General features: G+C 43.7%; 1 protein-coding gene across 1 annotated transcript in view; it reads left to right on the forward strand.

Annotated features, from left to right (window-relative positions):
- The window catches only part of si (sucrase-isomaltase), a 257,508-nt gene extending 236,588 nt beyond the window's left edge, over positions 1–20,920 (forward strand). Inside the window, exons 45-49 of the mRNA XM_072474450.1 lie at positions 6,380–6,504; positions 7,011–7,099; positions 9,118–9,167; positions 16,226–16,399; positions 20,435–20,920. Coding sequence (XP_072330551.1) covers positions 6,380–6,504; positions 7,011–7,099; positions 9,118–9,167; positions 16,226–16,399; positions 20,435–20,512 — 516 coding nt within the window. The 3' untranslated portion in view covers positions 20,513–20,920. The remainder of the gene's footprint in view (positions 1–6,379; positions 6,505–7,010; positions 7,100–9,117; positions 9,168–16,225; positions 16,400–20,434) is intronic.
- The last annotated feature ends 808 nt before the right edge of the window (positions 20,921–21,728 follow it).

The following is a 21,728-nucleotide window of genomic DNA, read 5'->3' on the forward strand; positions in this document are numbered from 1 at the left end:
GCAGAATGGGGATTCGGTGCAGAATGGGAAGAGGTGCTTTTTGCTTTTTCTCCTTGCTTTGTAACTTTTTTAAATCTTCAGTCAGTGGCCTTGCCCTGCTGCAACAGCTGAGGATAAAAAGGAAAGAGCTAATGGATAAGTCAGTATGTTGTGACTACATTTATCACTTATAGTTGAAAATACCTTTTGTAGTTTTTACTCTGTAAGGGTTATAATTGGTAGGAATGAGGACCAGAAAAGAAGGGTCTCAGAGAATTGGATGTAATCTAACATCAAGTATCTTCGAACGGTTTAATTAATAGGGGTAAGTCACGGCAGAAAGTTCAAATCGTGGTTCGCTTCTCTTACTCCATGTGGTAAGTCGGGAACATTTCCAGTAGCCAGGACCAGCATGTGTGGAGGACGTGTCTCCAGCTACAGCTCCTGGGAGTCCACGTTTAGTGGAATGGTGTTGGGGACACTCTAGAGCATCCGCAAGGTGGAGAGTGTCATTGCCAGCATGTATAGAGAGGCGGTCTCACTGCAGGCTCAGACTCCACAGGCAGGCAGGGAATGGGTTATCGCCAGCCAGAGCAAGGGAGCTAGGCAGGCACTGCTGAAATCTCCTGTAGCTATTCCTCTGCAAAACAGATATACCGCTTTGGATAGTGTTGAGGGGAATAACCTCTCAGGGGAAAGCAGCAACAGCCAAATTTGCTGCAGAGAGCAGGAGTAAAATTGTGGGCATGTAATCGGGGATTCAATTGTAAAAGGAAAAGATGGCCAATTCTGTAGCTTCAAATGAGACTCTAGGTTGGTGTGTTGCCTCCATGATGCTAGGGTCAAAGATGTCTAGGAGTAGTTACAGGGCATTCTAGAGGGGGAGGAGGAACAGCCAGTGGTTGTGATACACATTGGTACAAATGCCGTAGGTAAAAAAGGGGATGAGGTCCTGAAAGCAAAATATAGGGAGTTAGGAAGAAAGTTGAGAAGTTGGACCTCAAAGGTAGTGATCTCAGACTACCAGTGCCACGTGCTAGTCAGAGTAGAAATAGCAGGATATTTGATGGTGTGAGAGGGAGAGTTTCAGATTCCTGAAGCATTGGGACCGGTTCTGGGGAAGGTGGGACCACTACAAACTGAAGGGGTTGCACCTGGGCAGGACCGGGACTGATGTCCTCGGGGGAGCATTTGCTGGAGTGGCTGGGGAGGGTTTAAACTAAAAAGGCAGGTGAATGGGAACCTTGCAGAGGAGGGGGAATCAGAGACAAAAACAAAAGACAGAAAGGGGAATAAGAAAAGTGATAGGCAGAGAAACTAAGAGCCAAACTCAAACAGGGTCACAGTAATAAAAAGTATTGGGAATAGACAAATAATGTTAAAAATACAAGTCAAAATGCTTTGTGCCTTAACCCACGGAGCAGTCGCAATAAAGCGGAGGAGCTAATTGTGTTAATCTATGATATAAACAGAGACATAATATTACGGAGACATGGCTTCAGGGTGACCAGGGATGGGAACTAAACATCCAAGGGTATTCAGTATTTAGGAAAGACAGACAAAAATGAAAATGCGGTGGCGTTGCATTGCTGGTTAAAGAGGAAATGAACACGGGCAGCACGGTGGCGCAGTGGTTAGCATTACTGCCTCACGGCGCCGAGGTCCCAGGTTCGATCCCGGCTCTGGGTCACTGACCATGTGGAGTTTGCACATTCTCCCCGAGTTTGTGTGGGTTTCGCCCCACAACCCAAAGATGTGCAGTGTAGGCGGATTGGCCATGCTAAATTGCCCGTTAATTGAAAAAAATGAATTGGGTACTCAAAATTTATTTTTTTTAAAAGAGCAAGTTAACACATTAGTGAGGCAGGATATTAGCTCCTACAATGAGAAATCAATATGGGACGAGCTGAGAAACACCAAGGGCCAAAAAGCATTAGTGGGCATTGTATACCGACCCCCAAACTGCAGTAGTGATGTTGGGAATGACATAAAACAGAAAATTGGAGATGCATGCGATAAAGGAACATCTAACATTATGGGTGATTTTATTCTGCATATAGAAATGAAATCAAATTAGTCACAATACCATAGAGGAGCAATTCCTGGAGTGTGTATAGGATGGTTTTCTGGACCGATACATTGAGGAACCGAGTAGAGAACAGACCATCCTAGACTGGGTACTGTGTAATAAGATCAGAATCATTGGCAATCTAATTTTGCGAGACTCCTTTGGAATGAGCATAATATGATAGAATTTTTCATCAAGATGGAGAGTGATATTGTTGATTCTGAGACTCATGTCCTGAATCTTAATAAAATAAACTACAATAATATGAGCCACAGGTTGGCTATCGCCGATTGGGAAACTACTTAAAGGCATTAATTGTTTATTCGTGCCTGGCACAAAAGTAAAACAGGAAAGGTGGCCAAACCATGGCTTACAAGGGAAATTAGAGATAGTATTCAATCCAAGAAAGTAGCATACAAATTAGCCAAGAAAAACAACAGGACTGAGGATTGGGATCAGTTTAGAATTCAACAAAGGAGGACCAAGGGATTGGTTAAGAAGGGGAAAATAGAGTACAAGAGTAAGCTTTCAGGGAACGGAAAAACTCACTGTAAAAGTTTCTATCTGTGTGTGTAGAGAAAAAGATTGGTGATACAAATGTAGGTCCCTTAAGTCATAAACAGGGGGATTTATAATGGAGACAAAGAAAAGGCTGAGCAATTAAATACATGCTTTGGTCCTGTTGTCACCAATAAGGATACAAATAAGTCACCAGAAATGTTGGGGAACGCAGGGTTTAGTGAAAGAGAGGAACTGAAGGAGATCAATATATTCAAATTGATGTCATTGAAGGCTGATAAATCCCAGGCTTGGTAATCCACATCTCAAGTACTTAAGGAAATGACTCTAGAAAAAGTGGATAGATTGGTAGTCATCTTCCAAGATTCTATGGACCCTGGAACAGCTCCTGCACATTGGAGGGTAGCTAATGTAACATCACTATTTAAAAAATGAGGTTGAGAGAAAACAAGGAATTATAGACCAATAAGTCTGATGTCGGTAGTGGGGAGAATTCTGGAATCCATTATCAAAGATTTTATAGCAGAGCACTTAGAGATGGACATCACGGTAGCATAGTGGTTAGCACTATGGCTTCACAGGGTCCCAGGTTCGAGTCCCGGCTTGGGTCACTGTCTGTGTGGAGTCTGCACGTTCTCCCTGTGACTGCGTGAGTTTCCTCCGGGTGTTCCGATTTCTCCTCACAAGTCCCGAAAGATGTGCTGTTAGGTAATTTGGACATTTTGAATTCTCCCTCTGTGTACCCGAACAGACGTTGGAATGTGGCGAGTAGGGACTTTTCACAGTAACTTTATTGCAGTGTTAATGTAAGCCTACTTGTGACAATAAAGATTATAGCAGAACACTTAGAAAACAGTGGCAGGATTGGCCAGAGTCAGCATGGACTTATGAAGGGGAAATCATGTTTGACAAATCTACTGGAATTCTTTGAATATGTAACTGGTAGAGTTGAAGAGGGGGAACCAGTGGATTAGGTTCATTTGGACTTTCAAAAGGCTTTTGTCAAAGTTCCACATAAGAGATGAGCGTGTAAAATTAAAATGCTTGGGATTAGAGTAGTGTATTGAGATGAATAGAAAACTGGTTGGGAGACAGGAAACAAAGAGTATGAATTAACAGGCCTTTTTCCAAATGGCAGGCCGTGATCCACAGGGATCGGTGCTGGGACCCCAGCTATTCACAATATATATTAACGATTTAGATGAGGGAACGAAATGTAATATCTCCAAATTTTCAGATGACACATTTGTGTGGGAGGGTGAGCTGTGAGGAGAATGCAGAGATCCTTCAGTGTGATTTGGAGAAGTTGAGTGAGTGGGCAAATAAATGGCAGGTACAATATAATTTGGATAAATGTAAGGCTATCCACTTTGGTAGCAAAAATGGGAAGTCAGACCTGGGTGTCCTCGTACAACAGTCGCTGAAGGGAAGCATACAGGTGCAGCAGGCGGTAAAGAAGGAAAACGGTATGTTGGCCTTCATAGCGAGATAATTTGAGTACAAGAGCAGGAATGTCTTACTGCAATTATTCATGGCTTTGGTGAGGCCACGCCTGGAATATTGTGAGTAGTTTTGGTCTCCATGTCTGAGGAAGGATGTTCTTGCTCTAGTGGGAGAGCAGCCAACGTTTACCAGGTTGATTCCTGGGATGGCGGGACTGATGTGTGAGGAGAAATTGAGTTGGTTAGGATTGTATTTGCTGGAGTTCAGAAGAATGAGGGGTGGACCTCAGAGAAACTTTAAAAATTCTAACCGGACTAGACAGAGTAGATCAAAAAGGATGTTCCCCTTGGTGGGGGTGTCCAAAACCAGTGGTCACAGTCTGAGGACACTGGGTGTACCATTTAGGATAGAGATGAGGAGAAATTTCTTCAACCAGAGAGTGATGAGCCTGTGGAGTTTATTACCACAGGAAGTAGCTGAGGCCAAAACATTATTGTTCTCAAGAAGCAGTTTGATACACTACTTGGGGCGAAGGGTAAGGCTGGATTAGGCAATTGAGTTGGATGATCAGCCATGATTGTAATGAATGGTGGAGCAGGCTCCAAGGTTCGAATGGCATCCTCCTCCTTCTAGTGTCTATGTTTCTATATTTCTAGAATTGGGTGCCAATAACAGAACACATATTCCAAGTATGGCCTGGCCATTCATTGTCTTGTGCAAATTTATTAACATACCTTTATTCTTGTACTGTATGTTGTTGGCCTTTTTATTGCTTTATTCACCTTCACTTTCAGGTAATTACATATTTGAACCTCAATTAGATAGGTTGGATGCAGGGAGGATGTTCCTGATGGTAGGTGTGTCCAAAATCAGGGGCACAGTCTGAGGATTTGGGGTAGACCATTTAGGACAGAGATGAGAAATTGCTTCACCCAAAGAGTGGCGAGCCTGTGGAATTCATTACCACAGGAAGTAGTTGATGCTAAAACATTGAATATATTCAAGAGGTGGCTAGATATGGCACTTGAGGCGAATGGGATCAAGATTTATGGGGAGAACGCAGGATTAGGCTATTGGGTTGGACAATCAGCCATGATCGTGACAAATGGCAGAGCAGGTTCGAAGGGCCGAAAAGCCTCCTCCTGCTCCTATCTTCTATGTTTCTATGTATATCCTTTAACATCTTGGCACTAAATGAATATGCCTATTCCTGCTTTTTGTCTCAAAAATGCTGCATCTCTGCATTAAATTGCAGCTGCCATCTTTATGTTATGGGCAGTTTTATGCTTTGGACGCTTACCTGTTAGAAACAAGTTTAAATCTGCCTAAGCTCATTTAATTTATCCCATTATTCGTTGCTGGATGCAATCCCAGCGATGAAAGCAGATTGTACTAAACCATGCTCCATCTAGCTCCCCAGATGTTACTTGATCAAATACACACAGATCAGTGCAAAACCTTTCATGACTTTGTCACCCATGAGTTATTATACTGTCATTCACAGCTCTAATGAAATCAAGAAGTTGAAATGAGTTAACAGCAGAAACACAAAGTGGGAAGACAGCAAGCTCATGACTAATTTTTCTGAGCCAACAGGAATTAAAATCGTCTGTGGTGTAAACAATACTGCCAGTTCTCCATCTGGTGGCACGGTGGTTAGCACTGCTGCCTCACAGTGCCAGGGACCTGGGTTCAATTCCAGCTTTGGGTAACTGTGCAGAGTTTGAATGCTCTCCCAGTGTCTGCGTGGGTTTTCTCCGGGTCCTCCGGTTCCCTCCCACAGTCCAAAGATATGCAGGTTAGGTAGATTGGCCATGGTAAATTGCCCCTTCGTGTACAAAGATGTGTAGGTTAGTTGGGGTAGCGGGGATAGAGTGGGGCAGTGAGAGTTGGGGTAGCCGCGATAGGGCGGGGCAGTGGGCATGGGTGGGTTACTCTTTCAGAGCATTGTGCACACTCGATGGGCTGAATGGCCTCCTTCTGCAATGTAGGGATTCATTTTAGTGCCCACTTTAGGCTACAGGTGTTGATCAGTTTCACTCCCCCAGCCCTTGCCCCGCAACATCTTTTGCATCGTTATCTGTTCGTGGACAATCCTTGACTGGCATTTGGTTGCTGATTATTTACTCAGGATCAGTAAAATCAAAATTAGCTTTTTACTTTGCAGATATAACATTTCTTTTACACCAGTAACTCAACTGTAAAGATATTTATGAATAATCTTAGAAATCAAATGGTCTGGTTTGCATCCTTTTAACTCGATTTGTTCAACAAATCAGCAGGAAGAACTGATAAGAGTGGCAATTATTATAATTGTAATTGGCAATCCGAGAAATGGCATTCTTTATTAGCAATGCTTATGTTATATAGGCCAAAACTATTCCTCAAAGAGGCAAGCGGATTCATATGCCAACGCCACTCGATCACATCAATCTTCATATCAGAGGAGGTTATATTATTCCCTGGCAAGAGCCAGCGAACACAACATATTACAGGTAAATGCGTATTTTACAGAATTGTTTAAGTAAACTATTTCCTAGAAAATAACTAGATACCCAATAAAGTTTCTTCCATATAAATAATTCCCGTACACTTTCAATAAAGGTGGCCCACCAACAGAAAGTGTATTTTGCACAACCAAAATGCCAATATACAATAACAAAGAAGAACATACTTTGCACAGAGTTGGAAAATTATCCCTTAGTTGAAGAAATATTGACAAATACTGTTTGTTTGAAAATGAATGGATTCAGGCCCTGAGATGCGAAGAGCAGGAAAGGGCAGGGTGGAAAGGAATGTGTGTAAGAACGTAACAGCAAAGTATAAATTTGGGTGGCGTACCTGCGGTGTTTAGGTGCTAAATCCAACTTTTTCAATTCTGTGATAAATACATGAACACATTTGGTAAGAAGCTAATCTGTCTGCAGTTGTTGATCTTGAAGAATATGCATGCGGAAATCTCAGAAAATTCAGATTTAACTTACAACAAGTAATTTTACAGCCGGAAAAACCACCTTGGACTAATTGTTGCCTTGGATGATAATCAAGCTGCTAAAGGTCGTCTTTTCTGGGATGATGGTCAGAGCATTGGTATGTCAGCTTTTGATATTTCTGTTGCAATTTTTTTTTTTTTTTTTTTTTGTTGACCTGCTGTAAAATCTACAGTGGCAGGCATGACAGCTGAACTGTAACAAATCCTGGATGGGATTGTAATATTGGACGCTTCTTTTGTAATTGATTTCTTTTCTCCTACCGTGAAGCCACCGACCTCTTTTGGATTTTCGTTCCATCGGCACAAACATCTTATCCAGTGGCCAATTTCATCTGTGTGACTGGACCAATGGATTTTGATAGCCATTGCCTAATCCTATATCGAACTAACATAATACACATTTAACAAGCGTTAACGCTGATTAGCTGACACATAATGGAGAAGGACTGGTAACTAATTCCCCTTTCCTTCTCTGGACCACAGCAGCTACTGCCACCGGGCTCTGTGGCCTTCTGGCTTGTTCCCTGATTTCAAAACTCTGCATTGCACTTCAGTGCTAAGCTATTTAACTTTCCTGTAGTGTTTCTCTGACTTCGCAGCATCACCATAATACCACACTGTGCAAGGGCAGCAGGGTGGCGCAGTGGGTTAGCCCTGCTGCCTCACGGCGCCGACGTCCCAGGTTCGATCCTGGCTCTGGGTCAGTGTCCGTGTGGAGTTTGCACATTCTCCCCGTGTTTGCGTGGGTTTCGCCCCCACAACCCAAAGATGTGCAGGCGAGGTGGATTGGCCATGCTAAATTGCCCCTTAATTGGAAAAATGAATTGGGTACACTAAATTCATTTTAAAAATACCACACTGTGCAGAAACAGTTAAACATGACGGGCTGAATTTTACCTCTTTAAAACAGATACCCCATCATGTCAGAGATTACGATTGAAGCAAAACCTTTGGAATAGGAAGAAAAACTAACATGAATCTGTTCAGTTCCAGTTTTAGCAGAAGCTGGATAAGGGGTGGACAGCCAATTACTGGGCAGGAACAAGTTGGTCACTTAAATTTTATACTGAGGCTCCATGCCATAACTTCAATAGTCATGCAATTCCTAACCACAGGCGACCAGGTTTCCCTGGCCTCTGGAAACTCGACAGATTCAAGTGGGCCTGAAGCCATGTGGTAAGTATTTTTACAGCACTGCTGGTGTGCTGTAATCCCTACTTCCCCAAATCTCTGCTCTTGTAGGCTTCAGCCCTGTCAACAAAGTTTCCACCTGACAGGCCTCCCCAGCCTGTCAATCAGGATGTTGGTAGACAGAAGCTCCACAGAAAACAATTTACAGGAGGTATGCATTTAAATAGTTCAGGGTATTTGGGAGATCAATCGTTCCAGTGGAATTTCCTGACCCCCCCCCCCCCCCGACCTCACAGTGGTACCACCCCATACCCATAGCCATCTCCCTCCGCCCACCCCACTACCGCCAATTGAACATACCTACGATAAAATCCAGACCGATGTGTAAGCTCCACAATCTGCTTAAGAAAGAATGCCTAATAAAACACCGTCACAAGGGAATCGTCTGTCACAATCATGTGTGGGCAATGGGATGAAGAGAATGCATTCTGTGGGAGGTAATTATCTTTTCATTGTCACAGTGTAGTTGAACCTTATACTGACATATATGGGTAGCATTTAATGAGATTTAGCAGCAATGTACCCCATTCTCCAATTTCTGGAAAATTGGATTAGAATTCCACTTTTATTTTACCTCTGCGGGGTGCTGCTTCAGTATTTCCAGCTACAACTACACTTGTGGAAAACCATCATAACTCACTCATAGCTGTCATGCTTGTGAGTAATGGGTCCTTCATGCTTGTAAGAGAAGGGCAGTAGCTCACTGTCATTGTTTAGATATAATCCACAGCATACCAGTGATGTATTATCGATGTTGTTTCAGCCATGCCAAAGATATTTATAACTTATGGGAATCTTTTAAACTCATAAAGAAAATAAGTGGTGCGTTGTTATCAGTGCCACTTGCCATATATAATGCTCACAAATGCCTGAAGTTCCATTGATATTGCTTTTATCTATGTTTTATTTCAATTCTACCTTGCAGATACAATTGAAAGAAAGGAATATTTCCTAGCTGAATTCAGTGCTGTTAAAGTAGGTATAACCTTTGCCTTTCAGAATTCCCAGTGTTAGTTCAATGGACTGAAACAGAAGGAATTATGCTTATACCACAGAAAGTATATTTATTTTGCCCTCCCCAGCAGAAAGCTCTGCCTACTGGAGGTACATGTTGGAAACTACAATATATCATAGAATCCCTGCAGGAGGCCATTTGGCCCATCAGGTCTGCAGCAACCCTTTGAATGAGCATTCTGTCAATTTACCCCGCCCTATCCCTGTAATCCCATAACCTAACTGTTATGTTCTATGGCTCCCCTGATCATGAAGTCACACATAGAACATGGGTGTTTAGCTATAACAAGTATTTAATATTAAACACTTGGACAGGTAACCAACAAACCTATGTACAGACAATTATATCTAAGTTACTGTAGAGCTAAGGTGAGATGCGACTGTCCTGTTGTCCGTCCTGCTGCCAAATGCCTGCGTCTCGTCAGTCGCCTGATCTATATATCTGGCTCCATGTGTATCTGGTTCCACCGACTGGCTGGAGGTCATAACTGTCACTGCTGTGTTCTCTGCCTTGCTCTAACCAGATGGCTTTGATGTGTAGTGTTGATCAGAAAACGAGTCTTGTAAACTAACAAAACTATTTATTTAACACTACAATTGGATTCAACACATATCCCTAAGAACTAACAGTTGATTAAACACACATAAACTATATTCATCTAACTCATTAACAAGTCTCTTGCTCTCTCACTGTCTTCAGTACTCCTAGCCAGCTACTGCTCCCACCACCTACTCCAACCTTCTGTCCCACAAGGCTCAGCGTCATCCCTTATATAATCCTTTAGGATTAGCTCCCTCTAGTGGCTGTCTGCATCCATTCCATTAACACTACATTACCTTCATGTATGATAATACCACAACTGCATGTATTGATGATCAGCTTTATACATTGGTACTGTTATTTCCAGTTATACACAATGGTGCAATTATATACAGTTAAATACAAAAATGCATATGTGCATTTCACCACACTAACCTGCACATCCCTGGGCACAAAGATGCAATTCTAGTATGGCCAATCCACCTAACCCGCACATCTTTGGACTGTGGGGGGAAACCGGAGCACCTGGAGGAAACCCACACAGACACGAGGAAAATGTAAAACCCTACACAGGCAGTCACCCAAGACCGAAATTGATCCCGGGTCCCAGGTGCTGTGAGGCAGCAGAGCTAACCACTGTGCCATTGTGCTGTCCCAAATATGCCTTTCCCAATTTCCATCCAGTAATTTTATTTAACATTGGTTCATAAAATTATTACTCATTTCTTTCCTTTTTCTCCTAGAATTACTGTAAATAGTTGTTTTTCCTTTGATAATCTGAATGGTGATGTTGCATTGCCACAGGTGATCATGAAGAGTCAGTTATTGACATATATCATAGATGGTCAGTGAATTAGCATGGATATCTAGTGAAAAATAATCCTGTTCAGGATTACAAGATGATATAACCCATTTGTTCTTACAGTGTGAAAAGATATCAAGGAATCACTAAAGTGCAGAAGGTGGCCATTCGGCCCATCGAGTCTGCACTGAACCTCTGAAAGAGTACTTCACCCAAGCTCAAACTTCCATGGGGAGAATGTGCAAACTCCACACAGACAGTAACCCAAGGCCGGAATTGAACCCAGGTCCCTGGCAGTGTGAGGCAACCGTGCTAACCAGTGTGCCACCGTGTTGCAAAAAATCACCCATTTTTTCCTTTATAAGAACCCTCTCGATGTTGATTAATCCTCTTTGCAAATATCTGAATGCCTGGCTGCTCAGTAACTCAGATCCTTTAAGGTGAGATCTAAACTTAAGACTCAGTGTCCTAGGGTTGACTGTTATTGGAACTCACCTATCAAGTTAGTCGATTTCATCAATCTCTCTCAGCATTCCAGCTACAGCAGCAAAGAAAAAGAATATTGTCCATCTACCCACCTTCAATTAAAAATTCAGCATACCTCAGGCAATCGGCACATCTTGCTTCAACTGTCAACTTACCATGTTTCAATCGTCAGTTGCAAAATACATGCCAAGCTGGATAAGTAGTAAAACAATGACCAAAATCTTTTTTTTTTTTTAAATACTGGCACAACCCTTTAGGACATAATATCTAGAAGGCAGAGTAGGCCAAATGGCCTTACGAGCCTGCTCTGCCATTCTCTAAGGTAATGGTTGATCTTTGACCTCAACTTCACTTTCTTACATTATCCCCATATCCTTTGATTCCCTTCGTATCCAGAAACCTATCAATCCCGATCTTGAATATGCTCGGTGACTGGGCATCTAGAGCCCTCGGAGATAGAGAATTATAAAAAATCACATCCCTCTGGGTGAATACATTTTTCCTTACCACAATCCTAAATGGCCAATCCCTTATTTTGAGAGCCCTAGTTCTAGACCCATCAGCCAGGGGAAGCATCAATTTACCCTGTCAAGGTCTCAAATAAATTTACGGGTTTCAAACAGGTCACCTTATATTGTTTTGACCTAGACGACTCAAATTCTATTCATCGGACAACACTGTAATCCGAGGAATCAATCTCGAGAAGCTCTGTGACACTGCCTAAAATCAAATCTTTCCTTCCTTGGATAAGGTGACCAAAATTGTACACGGAACCCATATCAACAAAGGCCTATATAGTTGCAGCAAGATTTCCTTGCTCTTCTCCTCCAACTCCCATGCCTTTCTTATTACTTGCTATATCTGCACATTACTTTTTTGTTATTCTTGTGTGAGGACATCCAAGCCCCTCTGAATGCCAACATTTACTAGAGGCTCAAATTTTAAAAATATTTTCTTTTTCCATCCATCTTGACAAAATGGACACTTTCATATCCTATTTATCCCTTTGAAGACCTTTTCATTTTTTCCCTCAGCTTTCTATCTTCACAAATCTTGATATATTACATTTGGTCTCCTCATCTTAGTCAAGCATTTAAATTGTGCACGGCTGAGGCCCAAGCACTGATCTTGTGTCACCCCAATAGCTACAATCTGCCAATCCGAACATAACTTGTTTATTCCTACTCTGTTTCCTAATCATTAACCAAAAGTTGAAGACACTACAATCAGCACAAAATGTAGGTGTTATCACCTGCATGAAACCTGCGGGTTGGAGCCCTAAATCATCCATGGTTAAGTTCTGTATAAAATCGGCCAGGTATGGTACCGACAGAGCTATGATCTGATGTATATGGTAAATACCAGTGTGTCATAAAACCAAGATTTCTTTAACCTTCTCGATTTGGACTCATTTGTGGTCTACAAAAATAGGCCTATGGCATGTACTTGCACAGTGGGGCATTATTTTGACATAGTAAGCTACAGGTCTGAGGGGCATGTCATGGGAAACAAAGGCTTGCATAAAATTTGCTGTTTGTCTTTTAATTTCTTGTGGAAAAATTGTGGGCTAATATAATTTTGATAAATGAAACATTTTTAAATTAATCAAGTAGCGCAAATGGAGACATTTTCCCAATGTCATACAGGGCACTGGTCCAGCAGAGAACACCTAGCTATTTCTGAATTTCAAATCTAACCTAACTTGGCAAGTGGAAACCAGTGGGATCAGGTGAAACAGCTGTTCTACACTCTGGCCAATATGACTAGCGATTGGCTTTAATGGAGAGTAAAATCCAGCAGCTGCTGAATAAAACAACAATAAAACTTGTAATTAAAGAAGAACACAGGAACATGTGGTGCATTTAAAGCTTTAAAGCAGTAAAGCATTCTATACAGCTTCACAAAAGTGTAATCAAACAATATTTGATACCGAGGCACATAAGGAGATATTAGAACAGATGACCAAAGCCTTGATCAAAGTGGTAGGTTTCAAGGAGCAACTTAATGAAAGAGACGAGAGAGAGAGTTTTGGGAAGAATTTCCAAGCTTAGGGCCTAGGCAGCTGAACACCTGGGACGACATTCTCCGACCCCCCGCCGGGTCGGAGAATCGCCGGGGGCTGGCGTGAATCCCGCCCCCGCCGGTTGCCGAAGTCTCCGGCACCGGATATTCGGCGGGGGCGGGAATCGCGCCGGTTGGCGGGCCCCCCCCCGCTCGATTCTCTGGCCCGGATGGGCCGAAGTCCCGCCGATAAATTGCCTGTCCCGCCGGCGTAAATTAAATCACCTACCTTACCGGCGGAACAAGGCGGGGTCCTGGGGGTGCGCGGGGAGATCTGACCCCGGGGGGTGCCCCCATGGTGGCCTGGCCCGCGATCGGGTCCCACCGATCCGCGGGCGGGCCTGTGCCGTGGGGGCACTCTTTCCCTTCCGCCTCCGCCACGGTCTCCACCATGGCGGAGGTGGAAGAGACACCTTCCACTGCGCATGCGTGGGAAACTGTCAGCGGCCGCTGACGCTCCCGCGCATGCGCCACCCGGAGATGTCATTTCCGCGCCAGCTGGCGGGGCACCAAAGGCCGTTTCCGCCAGCTGGTGGGGCGGAAATTCGTCCGGCGCCGACCTAGCCCCTCAATGTTGGGGCTCGGCCCCCATAGATGCGGAGCATTCCACACCTTTGGGGCGGCACGATGCACGTCTGATTGGCGCCGTTTTGGGCGCCAGACGGCGGACATCGCGCCGTTTCAGGAGAATTTCATCCCTGATCGCCGGTGGTCAGGTAATTAAAATTGTGGTTGCATAAGAAGCTAGAATTCGGGAAGCTCAAAGATCTTGGAAGGTTGTAGGATTGGAAGAGGTTAAAAAGCTATAGAGGGCAAGGCTATTATGCACCATCTCTCAGTTTCCCAGCAGTCAGCAAGTTTAATGTTGCCTTGACTGTCAATAGATGTTGGTGTTGTGCTTTTTAAAAAATATAACATTTACCTTAACAATCAGTAGGAAAAAGGGCATCATGCCCCTAAGATGTACATAGGTGCATAGTAATTACAAAATGGAACCTTTTGGTTATCATACGCGTACTGTTAAGTTTCTCAACTGGAGTTATCTACTGTCATCACATTCCCATGCTTTATTTTCTCGACCTTTTTATGTTCTTTAATTCTAATGTTCTTGTTCAATTCCATTTTAAATGCTGTTGGAATGCAGCATTAACTATTTACACACATACTGATGATACAAAAATTCATTGTAATGTAAGTTTTGTAAGGGCCACGCAGAGTCAACGCTGGAAGTGCTGCCCCACTAGAGACACAAGCTCATCGAATGTCTTAGTGCAGGGGCCGTTGGCTAGGTAAGACTTTGTATTCTGCCAAACGTATGCGCGCCACAAACAGTTAACAAGATGACTACCTGGCAGTCGTTCTCTGCAATATTGTTAGCCCAGAAAAACTACCGCGTCTTCTGTGTGTACTGATTCCAGTCTGGCATCAGAAATGTTCAAACATCCGAAAAGAGGCATGATGAATGAAAAATTTCCAACCTGTATCCGATAGAGATGGCGAGGTGACGCAGTAGCGTCAATAGCTATCCAGTTTTTAACCTCGATGAAGAGTCCACACCAAGTTGGTGGAAACAAAAATTTTATTTTATAATTACTGTTTTATACAGCTCTAGTAGTAACCTACTGGATCTTCTCCAGACGGTCCCTTACTGACTGACTCTATTTATACAAAGCCAGACATTGTTAAAGGTACCCTGCCCCTTGTCGGGTGAGCTTGTATTCTGCAAGATCCACAGGGCAGTTAATCATCCCTACCACGTAAGACCCATGCGGGATATAACGGCAAGGTTTCACTGCAGTGGGCGTGATCTGCCAGCCGCGTTACGCTCGAAAGGCAGCAAGGCGCGTGCGGCCGGTAGATGCTGGGTGATCCCTTTTCCGGGAGCTCGCCATGCCTCATGAGATCTAATGCAATCTCTCGAGATGTCGCGATGTGAATCTTGCCCATTGTGGGCAGATCACTTTTTAGCAAATCTGTGCATTAGAGTGAGACAGCTTGTCTCGCTCTAATACGCACTCCCACGACCTGACTAGGGCAGTGGGATCTAACCCCTTCATCTTGGAGAGCTCGGGCGAGCACTGTTCAGTATTGATCTCTGCAAGCAGGGAATAGGTAGAACGGCATCGTGGGGGACTCCCAGGGGATTGGCGGCTCCTAGCTGCTTCCCTCTGGGCAGAGTGGCACCCTGGCACTGGTGCCACTCAGACTTGGCACTGCCAGCCTGACATGTTGCACTGCCAGCCTGGCACCCTGGCACTACCACCTGGGTGCCAGGTGGCAATGCCAAGATGACATTTTCCCTGCGACGCGGATCAGACCTGGGGGTGGCCTATGCGGTTATAGGTGAGTTGAAGCTTTGGGGGAGTTTAGCGGTCGTGTTAGGGGCTCGAGAAATCAGGATGGCATTTTAAAATGGAGTCCTGAGCCGGGATTCTACGGGCCGCGTGCCGCAATTGCACCCAGTGCGGGAGCGGAGAATTCTGGCCGAGTTCCCGCCGGCGTGGTTCTTATATGGTTCCACCTGGTGGGAGCTCGAGCTCGGCGTCGTGGCTGCGGTGGCTGTCCTGGTGGGGGGCAGGGGGATCAGTCTCCCAGGGGGTGGGGGCGGCCGCCACGATGGCCAGGCCCAAGATTGGAGGCCACTGATTGGTGGGCGTGTGCGATCTAGGGGGTACTACCTCCTTCCACACCGAAATCTGCACTTATTGTGGTACTCTATTCCTAGTCTGGTAGATCGCGCCCAGCGTTGCCGTATTATAGCCCTGATTTTCTGAGCTGCACTGAGCAAATCTAAAACTTTGTACTGGGAATGGAGCCGTTCAAATTATTTCCCTGATTTTATCATTAACGTCTAGAAATTAGTTCCCAATGTGTTGATTTTCTACTTATGTTTTCCTTAGGTTTTTATTGGATTACAATTGCACTAACTAATTCAACATTGAAATTCATTTTCTGGATTTATCTCAATAGTACCTGGTGCGAGCCTTAGATGATTAATCTTCACTAACTTTTCTGACTTCAGTTAAATATTATTAGCAGTCCTGTATCAACCCACTGTTTCTGCTATGTCAAAAGATAAATTGTGATATAACATCTGATTATCTCTATGATTTATTTGTCAAATTACAGGACACCATGAAAGCCACTATATTGCACAACAATCTGAAGAGTACAGCAAACGAGCTGAAACTAGGGTATCTCCAAGTCTGGGGAGTAGGGAACATTCCGCCTACAAGTGTCACTGTAACTTATGAGAGCACAACACACATCATCAGCAGTTTCCACTATAGACCTGAATCACAGGTATGAAAGCGTGACTGTTGCAAAGATACACAGGCTCACATTAAAAATAGTGTTGCTCATCACTTAAATTGACTATTCAAAACAAGCAGACGACCAGGATTTTTTGACCATGTCATGGCGCAACCTGCCATGGGAGATTCAGCGGCCCAAGCAAAAGTCTATCGACATCGTCCGGACAATCCCATTGTCGGAATGGGCTGGAAGATCCTGCCCTGAGGAACCCACGATATAATCCGGGCACACATACATACTAGATGGAGTGAAAGACCTGTTCAACCTCTAAATTTATCAATGGCCACATATTAATATGTCTGGAGAAACATGCCTCTTTTCCAACTGAACCTGACAGTTTCCTGTTTTTTGTTAAAATTCCACCCAAATTTCCAGAGCATTGAGGTCGGTCTTTCAAACGGCCCGCCTCAGCTATCTCTGACTTTTTCCGGGAGCAGCGGATTTGTGCTGAACCAGGAAGTTTCCCAACTCCTCCTAAGCTGCCTTTAGGCTGAACATCCAGTCCTAGATTTCTGTGAGATTTTTTCCGCCTCCTTACTGATAATGGCAATGAATCCTTCACACGAGAACTTTGACGATATCACCATCACTCATTTGTTTTCAGCAAAAAGGTACTCGTAAATGGACAGAGTAGAGAGAACATTCACCAACATTATTTGTACCTGTGATAATTTATTTTTAACATCAGTGATTCTGGTATATAAAAATTCTTTGATTGATGTTTATCCAAACAAATTGTGTAACTAGCTTTAAATGTTAAGTTAAATAGCTGTACAATTACCTGCATCCCTTGATCTCCCAGTTTCTGCAATATATAATGTTTCAAACCTCCTGTCAATTGATTGCCGGGAGCTTAAGCTCATCCTCTGCAATGGACAGAGTGTCTGGGCAGCTCTAAAATCAATAGAAAGAGTAATTGAGTCGGGTTTATAATGAGCAGCCGATATAATGGGTTACCAACCATTTGATACCATCATCAAAGCTGACTTTTAACCTGATAGTGTAGAGGTCCTCCTGACGTGACACCCTGAAGCTCCACCTCATTGCTGTCATGAATAAGAAGAACGTGAAAGTTCTTCATTCATTCGGAGCGTTGCCAGGAACTCTCCAATCGTTCTTTTCAAAACCAAAAACATAGCATAGTAACAAGGGCCACTTAAGAGATAAAAATAAGTGTATGATAGAATGCATTTTCCCTTTAAACGTTAGATAAAAGACATGGCGGTGAACCTGTTAATTGGATATTTCCAGGTAAAATGATGTCATGCCATTAATCAGATCACCCCATTAAGCAAACCTCATTAGTATTGATTTAAATGCATTCAAAATCAATTATTCTGGGAATATTCCCAATTTATATGAATGTTCCTATTATTCTTGTGCCTATTAACTGACATTAAGCGGATTATAAGACTATGTTTCGCAATCTGTGAGAGATAGAAATTGACTTTTGAAACAGAGGACAGGAAAAGGAACATAATCATGAACAGTAGAAATCACAGAATTTATAATCTAATGCAATACAGAAGCATTGCAAGTTAAAGGTTCCTTTAATTTGCTGTAAATATTTATTTATAATGCTATTGTTGGTCGTACAATTATAAATATTGGAATCTAATGTACTGGACAATTATGCAGAAATAGATGCTGACTCAAAGAGTACTGTGATAATAAATGGCACGGGTTAATGATCATGGTAAACTGGTGGCAACCCTGCCGTAGCCAATGGGATTAAGTCTCAATTGGGCATGTATCTCCCCATTGTCAGGCTTATGCGCTCCTATGAGGGATATTCAGCCCTTCAAGCCCCCTTTATAGTTCAGTAAAATCATGGCTGCCCTTCTACTTCAACACCATTTTCCTGCACTATCCCTGTAGCCATTTATGTTTTTAATACCCAGGCATTTATTGATCTCAGTCTGGAACATACTCAATGCCTGAGCCTCCACAGTTTTCTGGGCCAAAGAATTGCAAAAATTCACCACCCTCAGAGTGAAGAAATTCCTTCTCATCTTAGTCCTAAATGCCCCTAGTTCTGAAACACCCAAGCTGAGGGAAACATCCTTCCTTTATCTTCAGTGACAAGCCCTTAAAGGATTTTGTATGTTTGAATGAGATCACCTTCCATTCTTCTAAACTCCAGAGAATAAAGGCTTTTAGTCTAATTTAGTCTTTCAGAGGGCGGTAGCTCGTCTGCACAATCAAGCCCCACCAGAAGTGGCGGCATCTGCTGTTATTACAGGAGGCCCAGGGAGAGGGGGCTGGATTCTCCAATAATGGGCTATGTCGCCACTCCAGCATCAGAACGTGGGCGAATCAGGACATTTTTCAGGGAAGTCCAGAGTGATTCTCTCACCTGAAGGGGGCTAGCAGGGCCCCGGAGTAGTCCTCGCAGCTCCGGCTGCCGATATAGGGCCCTGCACCACCGGTCGGGGGTCCACGCATTCGCTCGTCGGTGGCCAACGTCTGCCGCCCCACGCGACATGGCGGACCCACACCGCGGACCGGCACCAAAAAGATAGACCCCCCACCCCCAAGTTTTCCCACGGATCGGTGGCCGTCTGTGAGGCCTCCCCCTGTGCAGGGTCCCACCGCCCCCCGCCAGGGCGGCCGCGGACTGGGTCCGCAGCCGCCACGCCGCGTTCCCGATGGGTGGGACCATGAGAGACTCACGCCGTTGGGAACTCGGCCAGTTACACTTGGAGAATGGCCGCGGGTGCCTCTGTCAATGGCTCCCTATCCGCGCTGCGTAGACCGCATGCGTGCGATTCGCGGCGATTCTCCGGGGGCCGGATTTTGTCGTCAATGCCCATTCGCCGCGGAGGCTCGGAGAATCCCACCCAGGATTGTTGATGGAGTCCCAGAAATAAAGTAAGCTGGATGGATTCACCGGGCCACACAGCGGGTGGGTGTGGTGATATTAGTTAGGGTCCAGATCACTCTGCTTGGCATGGGCTGCCCAAGGAGAAGGGACATTCCTTTTTAGGCCACAGTCATACCCACCATCCTTGGTAAAAATTGGAGAAAGGCAGGAAGGCGGCAGAGTTTCAACTTCACACCTTCTCCTCCGATCACAATTTCCCCCACCCCATCTCAGAGCCTGGCTCTGGTGGAGGAACATTAAATTCTGCCCAAATTAAATCAACTCCAGTAGACAATAATTGGTGGTAAATTTATTTGTGGTAAATCTATGACTACGGCTAATCAGAATCAAAATAACCTGGGAGTGGACCTTTCAGGAGCCAGCTGAATACCTGTCTTGTCAGACTAAAATTCAAGGCAAACTGCAAACAATACAGAATTGGCTCCACTACTTAATTACATCTTTAGGCATTCTCCAGTCTCCACCCACTAAGATATCCTGTTTATCCAGGACTAAGCACCATCTCTCATAAATTATCTGAACCCCAGGGATCCTCTCAAATGTTCCATTAACTATCATTCTATCAACAAGTAAATGGTTAAAATCAATGATTACCACATATTTACAACTCCTTAATCATAGCTTTAGCAGATATACTGCCTGTATGTATCTTAGATCAGGATTTTTAATAACATTACTGCAACAAATATAAAATATATGTAACACTTTCCAACATTCATCACTGCTTAATATGGTGTATAAATCATAAGGTTACCAATCCCAAGTCTGTCGAGATATATAAAAGGAAAATAGATCCTTGGGGAACTAATGATATTGGGTAATATAAAAAGGTAGAGAATTGTGATTAAACCAATAGTTCTGCAAAATCAAAAAAAATGCTGGAAAATGTTCTAAGGAGCTAAACATCACCTCTATTCCAATATAGTTCCCAGTGCCATTTCAACAAAGGTTGTCTATTTCACATTGAAAAAATTGTTAAATCAAAAGACAACTTAGTTATTCTGGTACCTGCTAGACATTTGTTTATTACGATTCCTTTGTTAGGAGCAATTAAATAATTTACCTGATTGTCACTCAAATGTTGGGCTTGGACTTCGAAGGAACATCTTCCTTGTCTAATTTTCTTTCTTCATTTGCAGGAACTTTTTGTTGAAATGACAGACAAGCCATTCTACATCGATAAGCCATTAGAAATTCTCTGGAAAACAACGCCCTGAATATCAATTCGAGAGGTCAGATCGAAAATTATTGACACGTTAATAATGTTTTGGGAGAATTTTATTATTAAATTTTGATGAATGAAGATTTCAAAGGAACCTATGGAAAAGAAAATCCGAAACAGGGTGCAGTATTTAATGAACTTGAAAGAGTCATCCAGACTCTAAACGTTAGCTCCCTTCTCTCTTCACAGATGCTGTCAGTGGTGCTGCGATTGTTCAGTGTTTTCTGATTTTTGTTTCAGATTCCAGCATCCGCAGTAATTTGCTTTTATATTTGTGCAATATTTAATAATTGGATTCACATTTAGTTTAAATAATTGGATTTTTAAAAATAAATTCATAGAAACTGTTCAAAGTCTTTCCTTGTACTGCATTTTTGAAATAAAAGGCTCCTAATCACTGCTACGATTATATTAGAATGTGTTTTTATATTTCATGGCATTGCTGCTGTAATATTGCCTTCTTAATACACTGCCACAGTGAATCAGTCAGTCAGGTTCTAGATAATTCAGGAACGTTACATCAGTAAAGGTGGTGGTGCATTGTGTTTTTAAAAATATTTTTATTAAAGCATTTATATGTATACATTAAACACAACCAAAACCAAGAAGATAACAAATAAATAACACCTCACTGCCCCACCCTCCCTGCCGTTCTCCTCCGCCCACCCTGCCTCCACATTCTTACCCCCTTTGTCCCCTCCCTCCCCGCCCCCAACCCCACTGCTGACGTCTTAACTATCCTTGAAGTCAATAAACAGCTTCCATTTCCGAGCAAACCTACCCCCCCCCCTCATTGACCCTCTCAAGGCAAACTTGATCCTAGATCATAGAATTTACAGTGCAGAAGGAGGCCATTCTGCCCATCGAGTCTGCACCGGCTCTTGGAAAGAGCACCCTACCCAAAGTCAACAGCTCCACCCTATCCCCATAACCCAGTAACCCCACACAACACTAAGGGCAATTTTGGACACTAAGGGCAATTTATCATGGCCAGTCCACCTAACCTGCACATCCTTGGACTGTGGGAGGAAACCGGAGCACCCGGAGGAAACCCACGCACACACGGGGAGGATGTGCAGACTCCGCACAGTGACCCAAGCCGGAATCGAACCTAGGACCCTGGAGCTGTGAAGCAATTGTGCTATCCACTATGCTACCGTGCTGCCCACGGTTGATCTTTTCCCAGCCGAAGGAATGCCACGAGGCCACTC

Source organism: Scyliorhinus torazame, chromosome 14 (genome assembly GCF_047496885.1).
Source record: "Scyliorhinus torazame isolate Kashiwa2021f chromosome 14, sScyTor2.1, whole genome shotgun sequence".
In the NCBI taxonomy this organism is placed as follows: Eukaryota; Metazoa; Chordata; class Chondrichthyes; order Carcharhiniformes; family Scyliorhinidae; genus Scyliorhinus; species Scyliorhinus torazame.